At 34.3% G+C, this 23,458-nt stretch overlaps 1 protein-coding gene across 3 annotated transcripts; it reads right to left on the bottom strand.

The window, feature by feature from the left end:
- Positions 1 to 93: 93 nt before the first annotated feature.
- IFI44L (interferon induced protein 44 like) lies at positions 94 to 22,985 on the bottom strand. Of its 3 annotated transcripts, XM_025388588.1 has the most exons (10): positions 22,846 to 22,985; positions 22,423 to 22,537; positions 14,891 to 15,378; positions 14,273 to 14,321; positions 13,354 to 13,549; positions 7,388 to 7,540; positions 5,675 to 5,846; positions 1,767 to 1,867; positions 1,272 to 1,446; positions 94 to 1,106 (listed from the first exon to the last, which is right to left on the bottom strand). In XM_025388588.1, exons 3-10 carry the CDS (start codon positions 15,366 to 15,368, stop codon positions 1,072 to 1,074), a joined length of 1,359 nt encoding a protein of 452 aa, XP_025244373.1. In that variant the 5' UTR covers positions 15,369 to 15,378; positions 22,423 to 22,537; positions 22,846 to 22,985; the 3' UTR covers positions 94 to 1,071. The 3 variants fall into 3 exon arrangements, with proteins under 3 accessions (XP_025244373.1, XP_025244366.1, XP_025244377.1); XM_025388581.1 differs by lacking the exon at positions 22,846 to 22,985 and having other exon boundaries at positions 22,423 to 22,589; XM_025388592.1 differs by lacking the exon at positions 22,846 to 22,985 and having other exon boundaries at positions 14,273 to 14,317; positions 15,224 to 15,378; positions 22,423 to 22,545.
- Positions 22,986 to 23,458: the final 473 nt, after the last annotated feature.

Here is a 23,458-nt window from a genome sequence, read left to right as displayed (position 1 = left end):
AAGAACCTTCTTACTGATTTGCACCATTAACCTAAATTGAAGGACACATGGCTAGGATGATTTGGAATTCAATTAATGAAAATAAGGCATGGGTTTGTTAGAAGAGGAATATTTATTTTTTCCATAGAAATAAAATGTAAATTGTTTAAAAAGTTGGCTCATTTTTATTAATTCTATTACTTACAGTAATTCATATTTTCATTCAGATATAAATGAAACACTCTTCCTTCTTTATTTTTAGTTCCTCTCCCCAGCTTTTCATTCTCTTTCAGTCTTCCTTTCTGTTTTTTGTTTGTTTGTTCTGTTTTCTTTTGTTTTTTTGAATCAGGATCTTACTCTTTCTCCCAGGCTAGAGTGCAGTGGCACAATCTCAGCTCACTGTAGGCTCCACCTCCAAGGCTCAATCAATCATCTTGAGTAACTGGGACTACAGGCACGTGCCATCATACCCAGCTAATTTTTGTGGGTTTTGTTTTGTTCTTTTTGTGTGTGTGTGTACTGGAGATGGGGTTTCATCATATTGCCCAGGCTAGTTTTCCTTTCTATACAGAGAAAAATTTAAAGTGAATGTGATGTTGGAGAGGGTGGGAGGGAAAAGTAATGGTAAGTATGCTTGCTCATTACCAGGCACTGTGCTAAGTTCTGTGAATACATAGATAAGTAAAATCCACACTGTTTCTCAAAGAACTCACAATCTATTTAAGAAAGCAGATGTCCACACAATAATTTTATAACTATTATTCAATGTGATTAGTACTCACATAGCTCTATATAGAGTGTTATAGAAGAATAAATAAAAGAATATCTCATTTTTCCTGGAGTGGTTTAAAAAGGTGTCACTGAAAACTGAATTGTAAATGGTACAGAAATATGGAGGGGTGGTTTGTGGTAGGACCTATCTTAGCCCACTGCTTCTCAGGTTTGGCCTTTGAACTTGAGATACGACTGTTCCAAGGACAGAAGGCAAAATGAACAAAAGCAAAATCTGAAGGAGGCTGTCAATAGAGATTGACTCTCATTGAGGCACACCAATACAGGCTGGGCCAAATGTCAGAATCAAGGCAACTTATATCAAATGCAGGGCTGTAACACTCTCTCAATTGCACCTGAAAATGAAACAAACAAGAGTAGAAATTAAGCACATATCCTAATGCAACTTTCAGGACTAGGGCATGCAGATGGGCCCCAGTCATCTAATACCTGATGTATAACTTAAGATTTTTCAAAAGGTACCAGTGATTTATGAGAGGGGGAGAAAAGGACCAGATTACCAGTTTCCTCAAGAGGCAAATCTTCTAAGAAATCATCTGCAGCCCGCAGCATCTGCCTCAGTGCAGAGAGGATCAGAATATCATTCATGGGGTCCAGTTCCAAATCTGAAGCATAATTTCCAACCATCAAAATACTGGAAATAGGAATGCCTAGCATTTTATGGACATTCATGACCTGTGGAAAGTATATTTAAAAAATACTTACGTCTTGTATTTAATATTTGAAATTTGACCAATTTTAAATACAATTTAAGAAAGAAACCCAAAAAGCAATGGCTTAATAAGTTATCTTGGGAACATACTAATAATTCAGATCATGCAGTTTTAAGTGTGATATAAATTTGAATTAATCAAGCAAGTGATTCCATTCTTCATTTCCCTGCAAATACGTTGTGTGAGCATATATACACATATAGACACACACACACACCCCCACACACAAGTATGATTGTGGTACTATTACAATAATATCTGGTTATGATCAGCGTTCTTTACCTGCCTTTGAGAAGTCATAGATCTACTCAGGTTTAAAAAGTTGTCTTGAAGAATCTCACTGCAATCATCCACTTTAGTAAGCAAGGCTACATGTGCTACACCTATATCAAATAGATAAATCAGTTATTTTATACCATAAATAGCAATGTATCACAAGTTATTAAATACGTGTGAAAGCAACTCTGTAGGGTGATGTGATTTTGAGAGCTGAAGAATGAAATATCCCCAACACATCTCAATATGGAGCCTGAAGCTTTTCTAGCGGAGAAATGATCTTTGGTCTTTTTTTCCAACATGAGACAGCATTTTTCAATGCAACTAAATTCATACTAAATTGCAATTATCTACTATTCCATTCAACTAGTTTGTTTTAAATTGGCCAAGGGGAAAAAAAGGGGTTGCTGGACTTTGGGGACTAAAAAGAACCACAAGAAAAAGAGGGAGTGAGGAGGGTTGTGTATGAGCATTTGTGAGAGCAAACTGTACTGATTTCACAGTTCTAATAAGGACCTATGCCTTTCTCCCTCAAACCACAGGGATTGAATTAGTAAATCACACTTGACTTCTAAACGAATCAAAATTCTACTATGCTAACAACTGCTTATAAGGAAAATATAAGATTAATTTCAAATGCCTGTCAAGAAAACTCCCAGAACTCTTTTAACAGAGTTTTTAGTACCTTCTTCCTACCGAAATCTAAATGATTTCTTTTACTACCTTCTCATCATTCAGGTTTCAGAGGAATAACTAGCAAAGTTGGCCAATTAATACCTAGGTTCTGGTAGAGGGCAGTTCTCAATTGATACCTATAATTTTTTTCAACCTCTGTTACAATGTAATTATTCTCTTTCAAAATTAATACAATGTCCTTTTAGAGGTCCTAAGTCAGCACAGTTAGTTGCATTAAGCATTGCCATCCAGCATGCCAAGCATAATGTGTTGCCATATGTCCTTGAAAACTCATTTTAAAACTTAGCATTTATCTTTTACCCCAAACCCTCCATAATTTTAAAGCTGTTAAGTGATTATATAAGCTTGTATATTTACATTGTGTATATCTAATGTTCACTACTCAGACATTTGTTAGATGGTTTGTTAAGTTCAGATGCAAAACTTATCCCCATTTTATAAGAACAGAAGACTAAAGTTCAGTGAAATTCAGTTACCTTCCTCAAGGTCAAAGTTTACTACTATTTAAAAATGTGGTTCACTTAACCAAGACCATGCTCTATACATTAAACTGCATAGCACTTTTCGGAACCTAAATATGTGATATTTATACTGATAAAGTAAGGGATGAGGCTTTGGAGTATAAATGCCCCAACAATTCTTTATATGAAAATATTTTCAAACTTCAGTGAGAGTACTTCCAGTTCTGAATCAAATGGAGTAGGCACACTTTTCCCTCTTCTTTACACTAAATATGGCTAAAATCTCTGGACATTACACATAAATCAAACATAAAGATTGAAAAGTGCAGAGGATGCAATTTGGCTAGAAACCTTGAGATCCAAGAAACAATACACAGATGAGTTCTCTAGGTTTTCTTCTTACTTCATATGTCCTAGATTGGCTTTTAGAGACACTCACAACTGAAAAATGCCAATTAGAGCCAGCAACAAGAAAAAAAAAGTAAAGTAAAACCTGTTCCATCTAGTCAAAGCATAAGAAAAAGGGCAGTGTAGCAAGACAGAGAACTTTCAGAAAATAGCCACACTACCTGAGCCAAACACCACAGAAATCACTTAGCCCGATCCATGGATATGTCCTTCCCTTTCCCAACCTTCGTCCTTAGCCAAGGTAGTATCAGAGAAGAAAAAAAAATGTAGGGAGCCAGGACATTTATATCTGCACTATACTAACAAGGTCTGTCCTGATGGTGTCAAGGGAGGCTACTTGGGGATCCTAGACTTCCACCAAATCAGCGGCAATGAGGTGCTCTTCTCCCTCTCTGGCAGTGTCAGAGGAGAACAAATGAGAAGCTAGAACTCTAGCCTTCATTAACCTTAGATGCAAGGAGGCTTCTAGCCCTGTGATATCAGGGGATCCTATGTGGGGCGCAGTAAGAAAGTGCCCTTTCTCTAGGGATGTCAAACAAGGACTCATGGGAAACCTGTACTTTCCGTCCTACCAGTATCAGAATATGTCTGCGAAAACACAAGATGTAAGATCCAGAGTCACAGAATAAAATATCAAAGACACAATTAAAGATCATTTGTCACATCAAAACCCAGGAAATTCTCAACTTGAATCAGAAAAGCTAATCAGAAGATCCTGACCCTAATTAGATGACAAAGATGTTAGAATTATTTGGCAAGGATTCTAAAGCAACCATCATTTTTATGATTAAGAACCAAGTAGGAACATGCTTGAAGCAAATGCAGGAAGTGGAATGTCTCAGCAAAGAAATAGAAGATATGAAAAAGAATCAAATAGAAATTTTAGAACTAAAAGAATATTATACCCAAGATAGGAAAAACAATAGATATGCTCAAAAGCAGAATGGAGAGGACAAAGTAATGAACACATGAATTTAAAGATATAACAATAGAAATTACCCACTCTGAAAAATAAAGAGCAAATAGATATAAAAATAAATAAGTAAATAAACAGTGAGACTATAACAAAATATCTAGAATTCATGTCCCAGAGTTCCAAAAAGAGAGATGAGATATGGCAGGGCTAGAAATCGTCATAATAGTAAGACAACTGCAGACTGAGAGAAACTATTTGCAAATGATATATGTTACAATTGACTCATATTTAGGATTTACAGATCTTTCAACATTCAAGTTCTAAAAAACACAAATAATCCAATCAGAAAATAGTCAAAGGACGTGAAGAGACATTTCACTGAACAAGCTATACAGAAGGCAAATAAGCACATGAGGAGATATTCAATGTCATTAGTCATTAAGCAATGCAAATTAAGAACCTGATGAAATATCAGTATACATCTATCAGAAGAGTTAACAATTTTCTAATAGCAACAATAGCAAATACTACCAAGAATGCAGAAAAATCAGATCTCTCATGTATTGCTGGTGGGATTGTAAAATGGTACAGTCCCTCTAGAATGTAGCCTGGTTATCTCTTTCAAAGTTAAACATACAGTTACTATATGACCCAGCATTACATTTCTGGAGACTTATCCCAGAGGAATAAAAACCTGTCCACAAAAAAACCTGAACACTAATATTCATAGGAGTTTTATCTGCAGTAGCTAAAAACTGGAATATTTTTTTGATAGAGCATGGTGAAACTGTGGGGTATCTATACCACGGAATACTATACAATTTTTTTTAATGAACAATAAATACATACAAAATCTTGGATGGATGTCAAAGGATATTAGGCTGAGTCAAAAAATCCAGTCTCAAAAGGTGACATACTGTATGATTCCATTTGTATAACATTCACAAAATGACAAAATTATGGAAATGAAGAAAATATTAGGGGTTGCCAAGAGTTAAGGATGGTGGAGGAATAGTGGGTGCCATGGGGGAAATCTATGAAGTGATGTAATAGTTGGTTGCAGAGATGGGTACATAAACTTACACATGTGATAAGATGACATAGAACTATAAACACACATTGTTAGCAATCAGTTTCCTGGATTCAGTCTTCCTGGTGTAGCCACATAGTGTGAAGAAGTGACTTCCCTATCTAACGCCTCAGGAAAATCACACACAAAAAAAGAAAAAAAGGATGGTTAGTCTATTCTTTAAAGACTGAAAATTAGGATTTGGGGTCTTTCTTCAGTCATGCCTGTGAATGATCTCTACCTGTGACAGGGAAATTGGATGAAAGGTACATGGGAAATCTCTGTAATCTCTTTGCAACTTCTGGCAAATCTATAATTATATCAAAGTAAAATATTTTGGATAAGTACGATGAGTGAGACTCACCACAGTTTAATACTTCTTTGTGAACTTGCTTGAATTTTGCCAACATTTTAGAGGAGAGATTGTCAATAGAGGTGATGTCTAAGACATAAGCCACACAGTGAATCCTGTCCTTCAGAGATGGAGAGGTGATAAAAGTAGAATGCTCAGGTGTAATTGGTTTACGGGGATTAAACTGTTATAAAAACATAAGGTAACATTCAGAATTCAGAGAGTTTCTGTTTAATCCTTAAAGAGACAATTAATGCTTCTAATACTGTAACTACTTATTTCTCTCCTCCCCAGCAATTCTTTCCCCAAATTAGTAGCACCCCCCTCTTTACTCCCTTCCCACTGTGAGCATAATGCCATTATATCTCTCTCGCAGGAAAAAAAAAACACTTTATTGCTGTGGTAAAAATGATAATCATCCATTGTAAGTATTGCAGGAAAGTATAAAGAATATTTTGGGAAAGCTAACATCAAATCCTATCCTGAAATTAACACCATTAACATTTGTTAAATACAACTTAAAACTCCTCTCTAAGCATTTTGCATGCTTAAATGAACTGGATAGAGAGAATAAAAGAAAGAAAAATAATGTTGCAAATGCTATTTAAATTAAAAGACTGTAATTTATTTTGATTTTATAGAAGAAAAACAAACTAAAGTGAAATAAAAGAAATACCAACTTTGAAGTTAATGTCTTCTTACCACAAGACAATAATCTTTCTAAGATTAAGGAAATAGATTATGAAACAAGAGTTTGGAAACATGTAGTTATTAAGCTATATATTTCAATGTTGGACTGAATTGACTGGTTCCCTGCTGTGAAAAATTAAGGTGTTAGTATGCTCCTGATTTCTCCAATGTCTTCGCTGTATCCCCGCTCTCTTTATCTGTGTGTCTCCTTTTCCCTGACTGCATTATGAACTCCTGGAGGATAAGGATTGTGTTGTTATTGAACTATGTGTTTTCAGTAACTGGCTTAGGGTTTGGCACAAATATGGTTTATAATAAATGGTTTTTGAATGAATAAATGAATACATAGGTAAGGTTTTCAATTCAGAAAAATTGGGAGGCAAAGGAGAGTCTTCTTTAGAAATTGAGGCTGATACCCAACACCTAAAAGAAAGATAACAATCATTGTTGGCTTTTTTGAGAACTTAGACTATATCATTTCATTTAATCTTCTTAGCCACCCTATGAGATGGACACCATTAATACCAACATTGCACACCTAAAAAAAAAAAAACTAAGAGAGAGAAGTATGTAACTTACTTATGGGTACACATCTGCTAGTAGCAGAGCCAAATTTTGAATCTAGGTATTTAGTAGTGAAATCTAAGCATTTACAGTATAAAATCACATTTCAACACAAAGTGGTTACTTGTTCCAATATTTTGTCTATGTAACCCAAAAAGTGCAAGGGATTAAGTGACTATTATTAGTTTACATTATTGTAAAGAGTAATAAAAGCACACTATCTCCTTGATCTTTTACTAGAATGTGAATAAATAGAATCCTGCCTTTTGGCTTTATTTTTCAATGTTACAGAAAAGAACAGTAGTCAGTCTACTTTTTTTTATATGAATTCTTATTCATTTAAAGTAGAATAGTGTTGATTGATGTTGAAACCACATTATGGCAGTTGAAATTGCCTTATGAGGTTAAAAATTCAATGAAAAATACTGAAGAAACTGATCTGAAATGTTTTGGATATTGAAGAAATCTTACCTGATATCTGTCTGGTATACAGCCTTTTAAGATGTAGGGAATGTCATCCATGCACAGTCCTGCTCCCTCTGCCCCATCTAGTCCCATGGTGTCACACAACATAAATGGCAGAGATTTTCCATTTTTTCCATCTTTAACAGAATAGATCCTATACTGTTAAAAATATATATATTAGGTGTAAAGTTTCATTCATCACCCAGCATTCAAGACAGGACAATAAGAAGAAAAGAGATTGGTTAATATTTGAACATCATGGTCTGCAAACAGTTTGGTCTCAGGACCCCTTTAGACTCTTAAAAGTTATTGAGAATCCCAAAGATCTGTTACTTATGTGGGTTATATCTATGGATATTTAAAATGTTGGAAATTAAAACTGAAAAAATTTTAATGTTTCTTTTTTAATTAAAAGGAAAATTATATGTAATTTATCATGTAAAACATGCATGTGTATATATATATACACACACACACATATATATATAATGGTATGTTTTGACTCCTTGCTTTTTATATTTTATGTATCTGCTATCAGCATTTGTTTTGTGGTTAATCATGATGCTTACAAAAAAAATTATAACTGGTTATATTAAGTTAATAACAGCTCCACTTAGATAGAAAAAAAAAACACTCCAGATTTTTACTCCACTCCTCCCCACAGATTGCGTCTTTGATGCCACAATTTACATCTTTCCATGTTGCATGTCCTTTGACAAAATATTATAGCTATTATTATTTTAGCAATTTTGTCTTTTAAACTTCATATTGAAGATATAAGTGATTTACACACCATCATTATAGTATGAGTATTCTGAATTTTACCATGTAGTTTTACCAGTGAGTTTTATACTTTCATATATTTTTATATTACTTATAAGCATCCTTTTCTTTCAGCTTGAAAAACTCGCTTTAGCAAGAGTTTAGTAGACAGGTCTAATTGTAATGAACTCCCTCAGGTTTTGTTCATTCAGGAAAATTTTTATATATCCTTTATTTCTTAAGGATAGCTTTACTGGGTATAATATTCTCAATGGATGTGTTTGTTTGTTTGTTTGTTTTTTCTTTCAGCACTTTGAATATTTCATCCCACTCTCTCTTGGCCTGTACAGTTTCTGCTGACAAGTCTGCTGCTAGTCATATTAAAACTCTCTAATATGTTATTTGCTTTCTTTATCTTCCTGTTTTCAGAATCCTCTCTTTGTCTTTGATATTTTACAGTTCGATTTTAATATGTCTTGGGTTAATCTTCTTTGGATTAAATCTGACTGGGGACTTTTCTCTCAGCTTTACCTGGATATTTACATCATCCTCCAGGTTTGAAAAGTTTTTTACTACTATTTATTTACTTAAGATATCTATCACTTTTAATTTATTGTCTCCTTTAGCTCCTATAACTTGAATATTTGTTCTTTTGATGCTGTTCCATAAATCTCATAAGCTTTCTTCATTCCTTTTCATTTTGTTTTTTTCTCCTCTATCTATATTTTCAAATAACCTACCTTTAAGTTCACAGACTCTTACTTGATCAATTCTGCTGTTGATGGTCTCTATTTCATTTCTCATTTGACCCACTGTATTTTTTATCTCTGAAAATTGTTTAATTTTTTATAATTATTACAACCTTTCTATTAAATTTCTTATTCTGTTCACTCATCATTTTTCTCGTTTTGTTAAATTGTTTCTCTGTATTCTCTTGAAGTTTGCTGTGCTTCGTTAAAATAATTATTTTGAATTCTTCAGGTGGTTCATACATCTCCATTTCTTTAGGATTGGTCACTGGTACATTATTTTCTCTCTTTAATGATGTCATATTACCCTGATTGTTCTTGACTCTTGTGACCATGTGTCAATGTATAAACATCTCTGGAAGTAGGTACTTATTCCAATCTTTGCAGGTTGCCTTTGTCTGGAAAAGTCCTTCAACAATCAGCCTATCCAAAAATTCTGGGCACGCTGCCTTGCGTAGTCCCAAAGCCTGGGACCACTGTGACTGGTGCAGCACCGAGGCACGCCTAAAGCTCAGGGCCACTGCGGCATCCCTGTCATTAAGTGCTGTTCAGAGGTTGGGCCACTAATAATCCATCCATGGTGGGGTCCAGGGACTGAGTCCACCATGCAAGCTTGAAGCCTAGGGCCACATGGTCTTACTTTGGCATCAGCATGGGGCTAGAGGCTCAACTGTCAAATAACAGCCTAAAGTCTGGGGCCATGAGGTTCTATCCAGTGCTCGATATTACTGTAGTAGGCCTGATATTGGAGTCCAGGCAAAGTCCTGTGCTCAACTCCCTCTTTTCCCCCAAGCAGATGACAGTTCTCTCCACACTATGCTGCCTGGGATTGAGGGGGGTGATGCAGATGACATAAAACTGTTTTTCCTACCCTCTTCAATGTATCTTTTGTTATTATTGTGCTAGAATTAGATACTGTAATCTTTCACCTGGTTTCCTGAGGTGATTTTTTTTGTGTTAATAGTTATTCAAATTGATGTTTCAGTGGAGGAATGATTGCTGGAGAGACCTATGTGACCATCTTGCTCTGCCCCTCCTCCTCTTAAATGTTGTTTTAATCATTAAAAATTCAATTATAAACCTGTCACATGTTTATCAAATAACATTTTTTACTTAAAAAGCATTTTTAAAAATTTACATAAAACAGTGTCATTGGTTTATTATTATAATTCCCTTTAAAGTCTGGATTAAAGAATATAACTGTAATCTCGGCCGGGCGCGGTGGCTCAAGCCTGTAATCCCAGCACTTTGGGAAGCCGAGACGGGTGGATCACGAGGTCAGGAGATCGAGACCATCCTGGCTAACATGGTGAAACCCCGTCTCTACTAAAAAATACAAAAAACTAGCCGGGCGTGGTGGCGGGTGCCTGTAGTCCCAGCTACTTGGGAGGCTGAGGCAGGAGAATGGCGTGAACCCGGGAGGCGGAGCTTGCAGTGAGCTGAGATCCGGCCATTGCACTCCAGCCTGGGCGACAGAGCGAGACTCCGTCTCAAAAAAAAAAAAAAAAAAAAAAAAAAAAAAAAAAAAAAAGAATATAACTGTAATCTCATATGTGGCTCCGATTCAGTCTCTTGATATGTTGTTTCAATTGATGTATGTGAAGAAAATACAGCCTCTCACACGTATGTATACTATGAAAAGGAGGTAATATTTCACTGTATAGCTTTCAGGTAATTATGAATATTCCTCAACATAATATAGCAAAGTTCAACAAGTAATAACTTCTTAAAGGTTAGTTGCAAGTGGAATCTGCGACATTTTTATATGCTGCCACATTAAATCCATTGGTTCATCTTATACTTTGAATATATCTTTTACTCATGCATGATTTTTTAACCTAATTCGTTGAACATTTTAAAACATTGGTTCACTGGGTTATCCAGATCTTCCTAACGTTGACACATTTCATCATACAATATTAAAACATCACATTTGTTAATACCACCATTAATCTCACTGGATAAGTCTTAAGTGTTGAAAAGCTGTCAGGCTCAGAATAGTGGATATAAGTTTCTCTAACTTTGATTTTTCTCAAAAGCTCAAATTTTGTTATTGGCAACAGACACTGTCAGTTTTTGTTTTTGTCTTTGATTAGCAGGGTCGCTTTGACCATTTTCATTAAGATATCTGCCAAATATCCAAGTATGAATAAGTAAGTCTGTTCTGTCCAGTAAAAGTAACGTCACATAAAAAAAAAGTTCAGTTAACAACTCAGTTGCTTCAGTGCTTTTTCTAAAGACAACTGCTAAATTTCAATATGCATTAGAAGTACTTTATGAGCACTTCCCACATTATCATACTGAATATCAAAATGATGTGTATTCCAAAGTAGAGTTTAAATAAAACCAGTAACTGTTACTATTCATCAAGGAGTAAAACTGGCATTCTTTTCCTGTAAGTGCAGTAATTGGGAGAAATACAGTGACTAGTAGTAGTGTTTGGTGCCACCATTTGATTCATATTAATTTGCTAATAGGTAAAACTATGTTGTATAATTAATTCAAGTGTCAAGACACTAGGAAAGACAAAAATAAAAACTTAGAATAATTCTAAAAATAGTTTTGAACTCAGAGATACCCTTAAAATGTATCTGGGAACCCAAGGGGTCCACAAATCTCACTTTGAGAAGCACAGCAGAACTTTCTTTCCTAGATAAACACATTCAATCTTATGGCAAGGATATTTTTTAGAAGAATTCTGAAAGTATTTTATTTGTTGGTCAGATATACTTTCAACACACACAAAAAAATATAGAAGATTTAGGAAGAATTGCAAAGGAAAGGATTTCTCAGAGACACTTTAATTACAATTTTTCCATCTGTGGTTCTGGCAAGGGTGTAATATCACTCAAACCAGAAGGGAGAGAACCCTCTATGACGTATTGTGGTCTGTAATAAAGTCAAAAGCTCTCATTGGGCCATGAAACTCATAGGCATAATCCCACTGAAGATTTTTATCTAGGAGAATAGGATTTACCAGTGCCTCAACATGAAAGAAATTACACTAAGCACTAGAGTTAAAGTACATGGTAAAATTTCAGGTGCACCAATATGCATCTTCATAGTTTCCTTACCCATTGATTTGCTTCCTTTATAACTTCAATTATTCAAAGGAAAGGGTCTTTAGGCAATAAAATATTCTATTTCCTTCATAAAAGTCTGCCCTATATTTCTTCAATTTAAATAACATTTGCATTTCATTGGAATTCAGTGTCTATAGCTTCTCTTAAAATAAGACCTTTGGAATTTAAAACTTAAAAGGAAGAAAGAGAAATTTTGTCTTGAGTAGTATCTCTATTATAGCATATATCACAATGAATGATACATATTTATTATCTGCATTGGTCTCTGAGATCTCTGGTCAACAGGACCAAGCATTATTTGTATTTAGGTCTCTATTTCTGAGTAAATATTTAGCAAACAGAGACATTTCAATCAATGCTTAATTAATTTAATTTGTGTTGCTGTACTTTGCCATGGCTTCTGAGACTACACTGATATATTAAAATAAAGCCACTCCAGAGCATAGTATCTGGCCAACATCAAGAAATAAGATGTAATTCTTGAAAGTCCTAGAAAATTATTTCAGTTACTGATGTAACACAAAAGCTAAAATGAACCATTACTGTCTTATTATGCAGTCTCATATTATGCTAAATTTTGCACTGATAATACACAGCATATTGATAATACACAGCATAATATTGTCACCTAACAAGTGACAATATTAATTTGTGGTAATCATTTAAAAAGCCTGATTCTAAAATTTTCTATTCTTTCCCTTTCTTATTTTTTTGTTTGATAGCATGTGCATGATAACATTGAAAAGCATAAACCAGAAAGAATTTTCTAGGCAAGTGTTGCACCATAATTTGTAGTTCTTTAGAGAGATAAGTAAGAAATCTATATTACTATTTATTTCCTTATGTATATCTTTTTGTAAATAAGATAGTTTTTGTAAGAGCATAGATGTACACTTCAAGTTCTCCTTCAAAGTTGAACCACCAAAGTGAAATACTATTTTGCTTTTCATGACCATGTCTTAGAAAATGGTCTTATGTAATAAAAAAAAAATTATCTTACATAATTCTCATTATTTTACTACAAAAAAGAAAAACCTTTTAAACCAGGTAAAATCATGTGGTACATGAGTAAAATGAACATCAAATATAATGGCCAAATATTTCCATAGGGTTTTTTAATTTGTGTTGTTTTTTACACAAATACTAAAAAGTATTCTTTATGTAACTGCTTCTTCCTTCCATAAAATTTGAAAGCTTCCTTATATAATATAGGTGATTATTACACAATGGAGGTGATTCCAATTAAAATTTTACTTCTATTTTCCATTTGATTTAGCATTTAATTGTATATTAGGATTGCCCTGAGAGAAAAAGGCAAAGACATAAACAATATAGTAATTGTAATCTATAAAATAAAATCCTCAGGGAAATAACTTACCCGTTCAGTAATGCTGGTGGTATCAGACCCCACTATGGCTTGGCCAGTCACATGGCCATGAAAAACAGACTTGACTGAATTGAAAAAACTGGACTTTCCAGACCCAACTGGACCCACCAAAAGAATACGAATTTCTGAAACCAAGTCTGCATAGGGCTTGTAGGCTCTGATGTCTGCTAGAAGCTTATTTCTGTGCCTGTTAAAATATAGTGGTTAAATACAGCATAAGAACAGCCAATAAAGAATACCGTAAAGAATACTACAAGTCACCTAGAGCTTCTTTCTCTTCCTGAGAAGGGTATTTTTTCAATACTTAATTATTATATTGATAATGAGCTCTTCTATAATATGATTGGAAATATCTAAAGTTATACATTTTGTGCTTAAAGAAAATGCATTATTTTACGTCTGACTAAAGTTAAATATTAACCAGCAACCAAACAATTTTTCAACTATTAGTCTTAGATCACATGAATGTAATGAGAAATATCAGTAACATTGAAGATAAATTATTATTTTCACTAAAAATACATTAAGGAGAAATCAGAATAAAATATATGCAATGTAGCTATCTATAAATTTAAAAAGAGAGTTTGTTTTTGACATTTACTGAGGATTCTCAAAAGCTGTTTCTCAAGGAAAGGATTCAGAGAAATTATCTAAAATGGTTATCCAGACTCTACCTGAAAAATTTTGGTCTGAAGTGGAAATGAAGTCAAATTGGTCAATGTCATCAGGCGGATATTTAAAGTTTCATAGTTGGTAGTGGTTTTGTTATTTTATGCCAATAACATTATAACTCTTTTTTTTTTAATCATTCCAGTGGCATGAGTTTTATCTTTACTACTAATTTGTCAGCATTCTTTATACAATTGGTCTAAATAAAATCATTAATAGATAGCCCAAGAATCCAACTTACTCTCTGGCTTTCATTATCCTCTTTGTGTAGTCTAGGTTATACTTAGTTCCTATAGGAAATAAACATAGCATAATAAGTTTTTAAAACTTGTCTGGTTAAATATGGCCAAGTCTACTTTTGAAATAAGACATTGAGTTTGCTTGTATAACCCAGGGCTGAGCTGCTCAATTAGGAGTCAGGGTTGGCAACATAATGAGAGGAAGAGGAGAAAAAATTATCCTCTCTGCACATTAACTTGCTCTGGAAGCTCTCACATAATTACACCTGGAAGTTCTAAGGGCCATATGTTATAAGGGTCTGATCTTTGGGTCATACATCAAAACAGACTAGCTCTGATGATAAGATCTCTCTCTCTCCACATCTCCAACTCCTTTGTCATCTCTGTCTCTGCACATATATTTCTCAACTTGCTCTTCTCAAAGCAGCCTATACGTTCTGGATAAAAACCTCATAATCTTTATGTTCCCCACATTTCATTTGGAATTTATCAAAGAGTATAAATTGGCATGAATCTAACTGTTCCTCTCACTTTCCTTGCTCTTGTAGATCAATTATTACCTACCAAACACAAAGATTAGAATCATAATGTGAGATGTAGGACTATCTAATTTTACGTACCTTCAACTCGAAAAACTTCGCACTCCAAAAATTGAAGGTGGCCATAAAACCTTAGTTTCAAGTTTTTTATCATCATTCTATCTAGATAAATTTTATTATCTGGACGTATAATGAAAATATCATTTTTCGATAAACGACACACCAGTTGTTTATCAATAATTTTTGGTGCTGTATTTAAGAATAATGTTTCTATTTCAGTGGTGTCATTTTTCTTTTGAAGTGAAAACCACAGGGAATCATTTGGCTCTGTCGAACTTTCACGTAAATTAATATAATTTCCAAGCACAAAGGCTACAATCATATTTTCATTAATGTAAGTCATTGTTATGGTATATCCCTGATGGCTGCATCTTTGAACCATATCTTCAATGCTACCTCCATGAACACTAGACTTATAGAGAAGACTCAAAGAAACATTTCCAAGCAGCTTGCGCAGATGATTTTCATCATTCCATGTCAATCTTGTTGTCACTTCCATTGTTCTAGATCTAATGGAAAAACAATTATAGGTTGAGAAGCTTATATAATATAGTAGCTTATAGCTTAGCTTTCCACTTCTACGTTCAGTGAGTTCTTTTTTCACTGACTCAATTAAAACATATTATTTGGTTAAGGCGAAAAATATAGAAATGGCACAATAATGTTAGATATAAAAATATATAATTTAGAAAGGAAAAGTCATTAAAATTTTTAAATCAATTGACAAACTTCAGAAAGTTAAAGAATAAAGAAAAAATAAATCTGAATAAAAGTCAGCAAACTTTTTCATAATGAACAAGATAGTAAATATTTTAGCCTTTGTAGGCCATAAGGTCTCTTCCACAATTACTCAACTTTGCCACTGTAATACAAAAGAAGTCATAGATAATATATAAACAAGAGAGCATGACTGTGTTCCAATAAAATTTTCTTTAAAAAAGCATATGGCTGGAACAGAGGCCATCATCATCATATCACATTCATCATTTGCCAATGTATGAATTAGAAAATGGAGCCTAGGAATTCATGCAAAAAAAAAGCACATAAAGAAACTGAAATATGAAAGAAGATAACAGCTATAGAAGTCTTACAGCAGCATAATAGACTATTGGTCATCACAACAATTATTTCAATAAAAAAAACTGGAAAAGCAAGATAAACTATAAAAAACGTGTCACAAAGCTCTAAAGAGCAAACAAGGCAGTTAAGATATATAGCTATTGGCAAAGATTTGGAGAAGTTATATAAAGAGAGATAAGCTAGGCATTTGGGAGCACATTTCTGACGTGCATCTGTCAGACTCAGAAAAGGCATTTGCGGTGCTGAAAAGTTAAGCAAAGCATTTGCTAGACTCATAGAGTTAGGGAGATAAAAATCATACTTTGGAGTGCAATAAGGAGAGTACCTGGGAAACCTTTCCCTTAGGCTACAGTTTGGGATTCTAAAGAGCTACAGGGAAAACCAAAAACCATATGCTCTCACTTATAAGTGGGAGCTAAGCTATGAGTACACAAAGGCATACAACTGATATAATAGACTTTAGAGACTCAGAAAGGAGAGGATGGAAGAGGAGCTAGGGATTTAAAAAACTACATATTAGATACAATGTACACTACTTGCATAATGGACGCACTAAAATCTCAGAATTCACCACTATATAATTCATCCATGTAACAAAAAACCATTTATACTCCAAGTGCTATTGAAATAAATTTTTTAAAAAAATTTAAGAAAAGAGCTACAGAGAAGAAGTAAGTATGAACTGGAAGCAGACAGAGTTAATTTCATACTTCAGTATTCTCAATCGTGAATTGAATTAAAGTAAATGAGAGTTGCTAGTGTCCACAGCTGCACGGCAGAAACAAAATAAATCTTGTCTGGATGAAAAGAACATTCTTCCATCTTCAAAATATCTCTATGATTTTTTAACTATTCAGTGACTCTCATTCATCATAAACACATTCATGTTTCAAGGTAAATGAAACAACATGAAAGAAAACCAAGAGGAAAGAGCACACACTAGAAACAAACCCTTACTTTTACTGGAGTTACCCATAGAGATGTTTAAATTACTATGTTTAATATGTTCAAACAGCTAAAAGGTAAGATTGAATGATTTACAGTAAAATGAATACAATAAAAAGTCAAAAAGAGATTCTATATGTAAAAATATATATCTGAAATTAATAATTAAGTGAAAACATTTAACTGCAAGTAGGCATAAAGAATTAGAAGAAAATTTACCAACTGAAGTATTGAGACAAAAAGAGAATCAAAAGAGAAAAGGGCAAAAGGGATTAAAGGATATAGTAAAATTAGTTGAGATATATGAAACCAGAAAACAAGAATAAAAGAAAAAAAGTATAGAAGAGATATTCTACAAACCTTAAAAAGTAAACAAGTCTCAAAACATTTCAAAGTACTATAATATTGAACAAACAGTATAAGCCAGCATTTTTTTAACAAGAAGATAACTAGTAGATCCCCTCATACGTTGGAAAATAAAAAATATATTTTGAAATAATCCATTTTTCAAATAAGAAATTATAATGAAATTTAATTAAATGATAAAATATTTTTGTTAAAACTTATAGAATGAAGACAAAATGTTACAAACATCACATAAGCTTAAACATATATATTAGAAATGAAGAAAGGCTGAAAATTAATTATATAAACCTTCACTTCAAAAAATCAGAAAAAAATACCAATTAAACTCAAAGTAAGTAGAAAGAAATAATAAAAATAAAAGCGAAAATAATGGACAGAAATATTAATGGACAAATCAAGTATACAACAGAGAAGATTAACAAAACCAAAACCCAGTTTTCAAAAGGATTAACAAAATTTGTAAAACACTGCTGACATTGACAAAGGGAAAAAAGGGAAGGAATGTCCTAAAATCAAAAACATAAGAGAAAATATCAGTACAGATGCAATAAATGATAAACTATAAAATGGTCTGAAGATAAACAACTTTGTAAAAATAAACTTAAGAATAAATTAATTAAGTGGACGAATTTCTAGAAAAATACAACTTAGCAAAGCTGACATAAAAGTAAATACAAAATTTGACTGTCTCATAGCTATTTTATAAAACTAAATTCATAATTAATTTAAGACTTCCCCAAGAAAACTCAAGGATCAGAGTCTAGCTGCTGAATTCGACCAAATTTTGAAGAATATATAATACACAATCTTACACATGTTCTTCCAGAGAATAACTTAGATACCAAAACCAGTTAATGGTGTTATAAGCAACAAGAATTACAGGCCACTCTTTTATAAATATAGATGGAATGATCCTCAGCAAAATATTAGCAAACCAAAAAAAAAAAGAAAGAAAGAAGGATAATACTGAGTCAAAGCACGTCATGACAAAATACAACAATATGCTGTCTCCAAGAACTCACTTAGACTTAAGAACACACATAGGATGAAAATCAAGTGATAATAAGGGCATCTTTGCAAATAGTAACTGCAAGAACTGCAAGGTAACCCGCAACGGGTGTGTGTCCTTATCCCACACAAAATAGACAGTAAATCAAAACCTGTCATAAGAGGCTATGAAGGACATCATATAATAATAAAAAGGTCAATTCACCAGAAAGATATAACAGTTATAAATATATGTTCATCCAACATCAGAGCACCTAAATAAATGAAGCAAAACACTGAAAGAATTGAAGGGAGAAACAGCAACACAATAAGAGAAGGAGATTTCGATAGCCCGGTTACAATAATTTATCCATTATAAAATATCCAAACAAAAGATCAATAGGAAAACAGAGAACTTGAACACCATAGTCCCAATGGACCTAATAAGGCATATACAGGGCATTCCACCCAGCAACAACAAAATACACATTCTTCTCACATGTATTATAGAAGAGTTCTCCAGGATAGATTACATGTTAGGTCAAAAAACAAGTCTTAACAAATCTAAGAAGATTGAAACCATATCAAGTATCTTTCCTCATAACCATGTAATGAAACTAGAAATCAACAGCAGAAAATCTAGAAAATTAACAAGGATGTGAGAATTAAACTACACCCTCTAGAATAAGCAGTGGATCAAAAAGAAATCCGAACGGGAATTTAAAAATATCTTGAGGCCACCACGGTTCTCAGACATTCGGATTCTGGGACTTACACCACCAGCTTTCCCAGTTCCCAGGACTTTGGGTTCAGATTGGGAGTTCCACCACTGGCTCCACTAGTTCTCAGACATTTGGATTCAGACTGAATTACACCACCAGCTTTCCTGGTTTTACATCCTGCAGGTGGCAGATAGTGAGACTGCTCTGCCTCCAAAGTCATGTGATCCAACTCCCATAACAAATTTCCTTAGTCTTTTTTTTTTTTTTTAATGTTGGTTCAGTTTCTTTGAAGAACGTTGACTAATACAAATTGGTCATCACAATAGATACAGAAAAGACATTTGACAAAACCCAAACCCTTCCATGATTAAAACAACAACAACAACAAAAACACTTAAAAAACCAGAAGCAGAAGGAAATTACCTCAACATAGTAAATCCATGTATAAATAGTCCACAGTTAACATCCTATTCAGCAGTGAAAAACTGGCAGCTTTTCCTCTAAGATCACGTACAAGACAAGATTATCCACTTTTACTACTTCTATTCAACATAATACTGAATGTCCTAGCCAGAACAAGTAGGCCAAAATAAAAAAGAAAGTGAAAAAGATACCTGAATGATAAAGGAAGTAAAATCATCTCTACTCACAGATGATATTACCTTATATGTGGAAAACCCTAAAGCATCTACAGATAAAGTAATAGTATTGACTAATTTATTGTGCTATTTATCTATTACTGCATAGCAATTTCCCATTCATTTAGAGGCTTAAAACAAAACACATTTATAGTCTCACAGTTTCTCTGGGTCAGAAATCCAGCCATTACTTAGTTTGGTTCTCTGCTTCAGAATCTTCCACGAAACTGTAGCAAAGTGCTAGCTAGCCACAGCTGCAGAATGTTTATGTTTAATGGGAGAAGGCCATGCTTCCAAGTTCCTATGGTTGTTAGCAGAATTCAGTTCCTTATGGTTGTAGATATGAGAACTCTATTTCTTGCTAGCCGATGATCAGAGGCTGTCCTCAGTTCTCAGTTGGTTATTGGCCTGAAGTCACCCTTAATTCCTTGGCAAATGGGCCTCCCCAACGTGACCACTTACTTCATTGAAACTAGCAAGGGAGAGAATCTCCTAGCATAGCGGATATTATAATCTTAACATATCACACTTGCCAAATTCTATATGTTACAGTTAAGTCACAGGTTCCATCCACAGGCAAGGGGAGATTATACATGGACATGAGTATTAAAAAAAAAATAGGACAGGGACAATTAGGAGCTATTTTAGGGTCTGTACACCACATTGTAAAAGATAGCTGAATACAATCAATATGTTAAATATTGTTTAACATGGTCAATATGTTAAAATTCCTTCTAGTATCTCTCAGGTTTATCACAGCAACCTTTCTGTTGTGAATTTCTATTAATGATAGAAAAGATATGGAATCAACCTAATTGTCCATAAGTCAATGGATAAAGAAAATGTGGTATATTACACAATGGAATACTATTTAGCTATAAAAACAGTAAAATAATGTCATTTGCAGCAACAGGGGTGGAACTGGAGAATATTAAGTGAAATAACCTAGGCACAGGAAATATCACACGTTCTCACTCATATGCGGAAGCTAAAAATGTTGATATTATAAATGTGGAGAGTATAATGATAAATACTGGAGGCTAGGAAGGGTGGGTGGGTGTCTAGGAAGAACAGATGAAGAGATGTCTGTTAATGAGTACAAATATACAGTTAAATAAAAGGTAGAAGTTCTATTAGTCAACAACAGAGTGACTATAGTCAAAAACATTGTATTGTGTATTTCAGTAGCTAGAAGACTTGGCTTGTTCCCAACACATGGCAATAATAAATACTCAAAGTGATGGAAACCACAAATACCCTAACTTGATCATTACACATTCTAAGTGCATCACCAAATATCACCTGTACCCCATAAATATGTAATGTATCATGTATCAAGAAAAATAAAATTAATGTCTATTAATTTTTTAAATTATTGTATAAAATCATTTTTGCTGGTATATAAAAACAGAACTAATTTTTTTTTTTTTTTTTTTTTTTTTTTTTGAGACAGAGTCTTGCTCTGTCGCCCGGGCTGGAGTGCAGTGGCCGGATCTCAGCTCACTGCAAGCTCCGTCTCCCGGGTTTACGCCATTCTCCTGCCTCAGCCTCCCAAGTAGCTGGGACTACAGGCACCCGCCACCTCGCCCGGCTAGTTTTTTGTATTTTTTTAGTAGAGACGGGGTTTCACCGGGTTAGCCAGGATGGAAAAACAGAAGTAATTTTAACACAGTAATACTAGAGATCATATTTAGATACATATACACATACATACAGAAAACCATAAAAACAATTATGACAATAATTTATACCAAAGTCTAGATAATGTTGCCCTCTGGAAATAAAAAGAAGAGTAAAGAATATAGGAGAGGCTGGGTGCGGTGGCTCACACCTGTAATCCCAGCACTTTGGGAGCCCGAGGATGGCAGATCACTTGAGGACAGGAGTTCAAGACCAGCCTGGCTAACATGGTGAAACCCCATCTCTACTAAAAATACAAAAATTAGCCAGGCATGGTGGTGCACACCTGTAATCCCAGGTACTTGGCAGGCTGAGGCACAAGAATCCCTTGGACCCGGGAGGCTGAGGTTGCAGTGAGCCGACATCGCAACACTGCTCTGCAGCCTGGGCAATAGAGTGAGACTCTGTCTCAAAAGAAAACAATGTATAGTAGAGAGTCATAGATTTCTTCAACTTTATTTGTAATGTTTTTGTTTTTAAGTAAAAGAAAACTATTCTAATTTAAAAAGCAAATCATTTTTAAAATCGGGTAAAACTATATCAGATTACAGGATGGATCATTTATACTCTCTAGTTATCTGTGTGTGAAATTTTCATTAAAATAAAAGACAAATGAAAGAGCAAAGTATGATCATTAGCAGCAATTCCACTCTGAAGCTCGTTTTTAGAAAAAAAGAAAGCAAGCTTTTTCTTCACACACAGCTAGGAAACATTGGATGACAAGAAGTCACTTACCTGTGATATTCTCACTTATACGTGGAAGCTTTAAAAAAAAGTTGATTTCATGGAGGCAGAGAGTAGACTGGAGGTTACCAGAGGTTGGGAAAGTCAGAGGAAGGGGATGATGAAAAGAGGTTGGTTAATAGGTACAAAAATACAGCTACATAGAAGGAATAAGTTCTCGTGTTCATAGTACAATAGGGTAACTATAGTTAACAATAATTCATTGTCTATTTTGAAACAGCTAGAATAGAAAATTTGGAATGTTCCCAACACAAAGAAATGATAAATGGTTGAGGCGATGGATTTCCCAATGATCCTGATTTGATCATTACACATTGTATGCTTGTATCAAAATATCACACATACCCCATAAATATGTACAAATATTATATTTCAATTAAAAATCGCTTACCTGTTTCTAAGAGTTGGATGATGCTTAAATTGAGGATTAACTGTTCTATCTGATTTATCGAGAAGCCACGGTTTGGAGACAGAAGTTTCTTAAAAGATCCCTGACTTCAGAGACTCTAGGAAAGAAAAGAAACTGAAACTCAAAGCAGCAAATGCTCAGCTGGCAGCATGCCAACTGCCACTAAGTTTCTTTTTCCTCACTAGGAAGAGAGCGAAAGAAAAAACAAATCCTGCTGAGCACATAAAAACGATAACTGGTCCCCTTGTAGCCCACATGTAGGCATGCACGAAATGATCACTACCAAGAAAAAACTGCAGTAAAGCTAATAGTGAACATTTCATGTGCATTTTTCTACTTCCCTCATTTTTCCTACATTTTTTAATTGGAATTTAGAGTTGTGCGTGGCACTGTGTAACTGCATACCTTTTCCTAATTTCTCCTCAGAACAACTGCATACCATAAACACTATGACTATCCCTATTTGTTAAAGCACAAAAAAATAATAATTCAGCTGAGAGAATCATGGAACTGGATGGTATTCAAAGCCAAGCCTGTCTGCACTGGAACAAACAGATGAAGATTCAGCTTTTCCTGAATTCATAAGGCATTACGCTGTTCATTTTCTCATTTACTCCTTCACTCAGTCCACACTGGCATAGACCCTGGGGAAGGATAATGGTGGGTAAGATTTAAAACATAAAAATTAAAATAAAAAACATGCCCTCAAAGAGAGTGCTGTATACTCAGGAAGACAGTCAGGCACAGACATCTGAATTACCGTGCTAAGTACTAAACAAGATTCTCTGAAAGCCAGGAGAACAGTAGCCTTATCCAGTCTTGGGGCACTTGCAAAAGACTTCCTAGCAAATTAAAGTTTAAACTGAGACATGAAGTGAAAGCAAGGAAGGCAGGAGAACATGGTATCATCAGGGCCATCCAAGTATTTCAGTCTGTCTGGAATGGAGTGAGAGCATTGGATTCATAAGCAATGGGGCTAGGGAGGTGACTAGGGCCGAAGAGGGCCTTGCAAGTTTTT

Source organism: Theropithecus gelada, chromosome 1 (assembly GCF_003255815.1).
Source record: "Theropithecus gelada isolate Dixy chromosome 1, Tgel_1.0, whole genome shotgun sequence".
In the NCBI taxonomy this organism is placed as follows: domain Eukaryota; kingdom Metazoa; phylum Chordata; class Mammalia; order Primates; family Cercopithecidae; genus Theropithecus; species Theropithecus gelada.
The sequence above is the reverse complement of the archived record's forward strand: the minus strand, read 5'-3'. Positions and strand labels throughout refer to the sequence as shown.